We start from the raw sequence: 1,078 nt of genomic DNA on the forward strand, positions 1-1,078 counted from the left end.
GAAGGAGTACATCATCCAGCTCAGCAAGCGGCGCCTGGTCCTCAAGACGGCTGAGCAGCAGCAGCAGCTGGCTGGGCACATCCTGGCCAGTGCTGACACCATCCAGCACTTCTGCACCAAGCACGTAAGCCCCTGCCCACCTCTCCCAAGCTCCTCTGAAATGGCTGCCTCTTCTCCCCTAGCCCTTTCAGGGTCGGAGATAGGCCATTGGTGCCTCTCCAAGCCCAAGGAGTTGCTGACCTGAGCCTCTGGACCACTGGGTCCCTCTAACCACACCCACTCCTGCAGGGCTCCCCGGCGACCTGGCTGCAGCCTGCTCTCCCCACGCTGGCAGAGATCATTCGCCTGCAGGACCCCAGTGCCATCAAGATTGAGGTGGCCACTTATGCCACCTGCTACCCTGACTTCAGGTGAGAGCATGGGGCACCTCAGGACGCTTGTCACATCACTGCGGCCAGGGTCTCACGGCTGGCTTTGGAAACCCAGATCCTAGCAGCTGCCACGTGCCAGTCACTGTGTGAACCTCACCAGGGCCTCACTCTTGTGGCCTTCACCACAACACTACGAGGCCGATCCTTTTTCCATTCCCGTTTCACAGAGGAGGCCTGGAGAGCTCACAGGATGCCTCCAAGGTGACATGGCTAGTTAGTGTCTGGCTGCATGGCCCATACTTTTAGCTTTGCCTGACGCTGCCTCTCAGAGGAGACTGAGACCAGAGAGGCCAGGTTCACCCAGCCTGGGGGGCATCTGGGGCCTGGGCCCATGCGCTGGGACCAGGGCTCATATTCGGGAGTGGAGGCTTAGCCCCTGGCTGCCTGAGGCTCTGGTGAGCCAGGGACATTGTTTCTTTCTGGCTGGGTCCTCTGACATGTTAGGTAAGTTTGAATGGCTCTTGACAGGGTTGACCCCAGCTTAGCCAAGTCCAGCCCCTGTCTGATCCAGTCCACCCATTCATTCACCCACCATACAAGCGCCCATTTACTCACCCACCCATTCCTTCACCCATCTAGCTATCTTATCACCCATCCATCACCTGTCTACCCACCCACCCACCCATCTATCCATCCTTCTATTCATC

General features: G+C 58.5%; 1 protein-coding gene across 1 annotated transcript; it reads left to right on the forward strand.

Moving 5' to 3' along the window:
- Positions 1 to 5: 5 nt before the first annotated feature.
- On the forward strand, positions 6 to 1,045 carry LOC108525128 (tumor necrosis factor alpha-induced protein 2-like; the record flags this gene model as incomplete). The annotated part of the gene is made up of 2 exons (XM_017866198.1): positions 6 to 124; positions 289 to 1,045. Coding segments are annotated over 2 exons (245 nt in total), but the record flags the coding sequence as incomplete, so codon positions are not given.
- Between the last annotated feature and the right edge of the window lie 33 nt (positions 1,046 to 1,078).

Source organism: Rhinopithecus bieti, unplaced genomic scaffold (assembly GCF_001698545.2).
Source record: "Rhinopithecus bieti isolate Rb0 unplaced genomic scaffold, ASM169854v2 scaffold_6961, whole genome shotgun sequence".
NCBI lineage: Eukaryota > Metazoa > Chordata > Mammalia > Primates > Cercopithecidae > Rhinopithecus > Rhinopithecus bieti.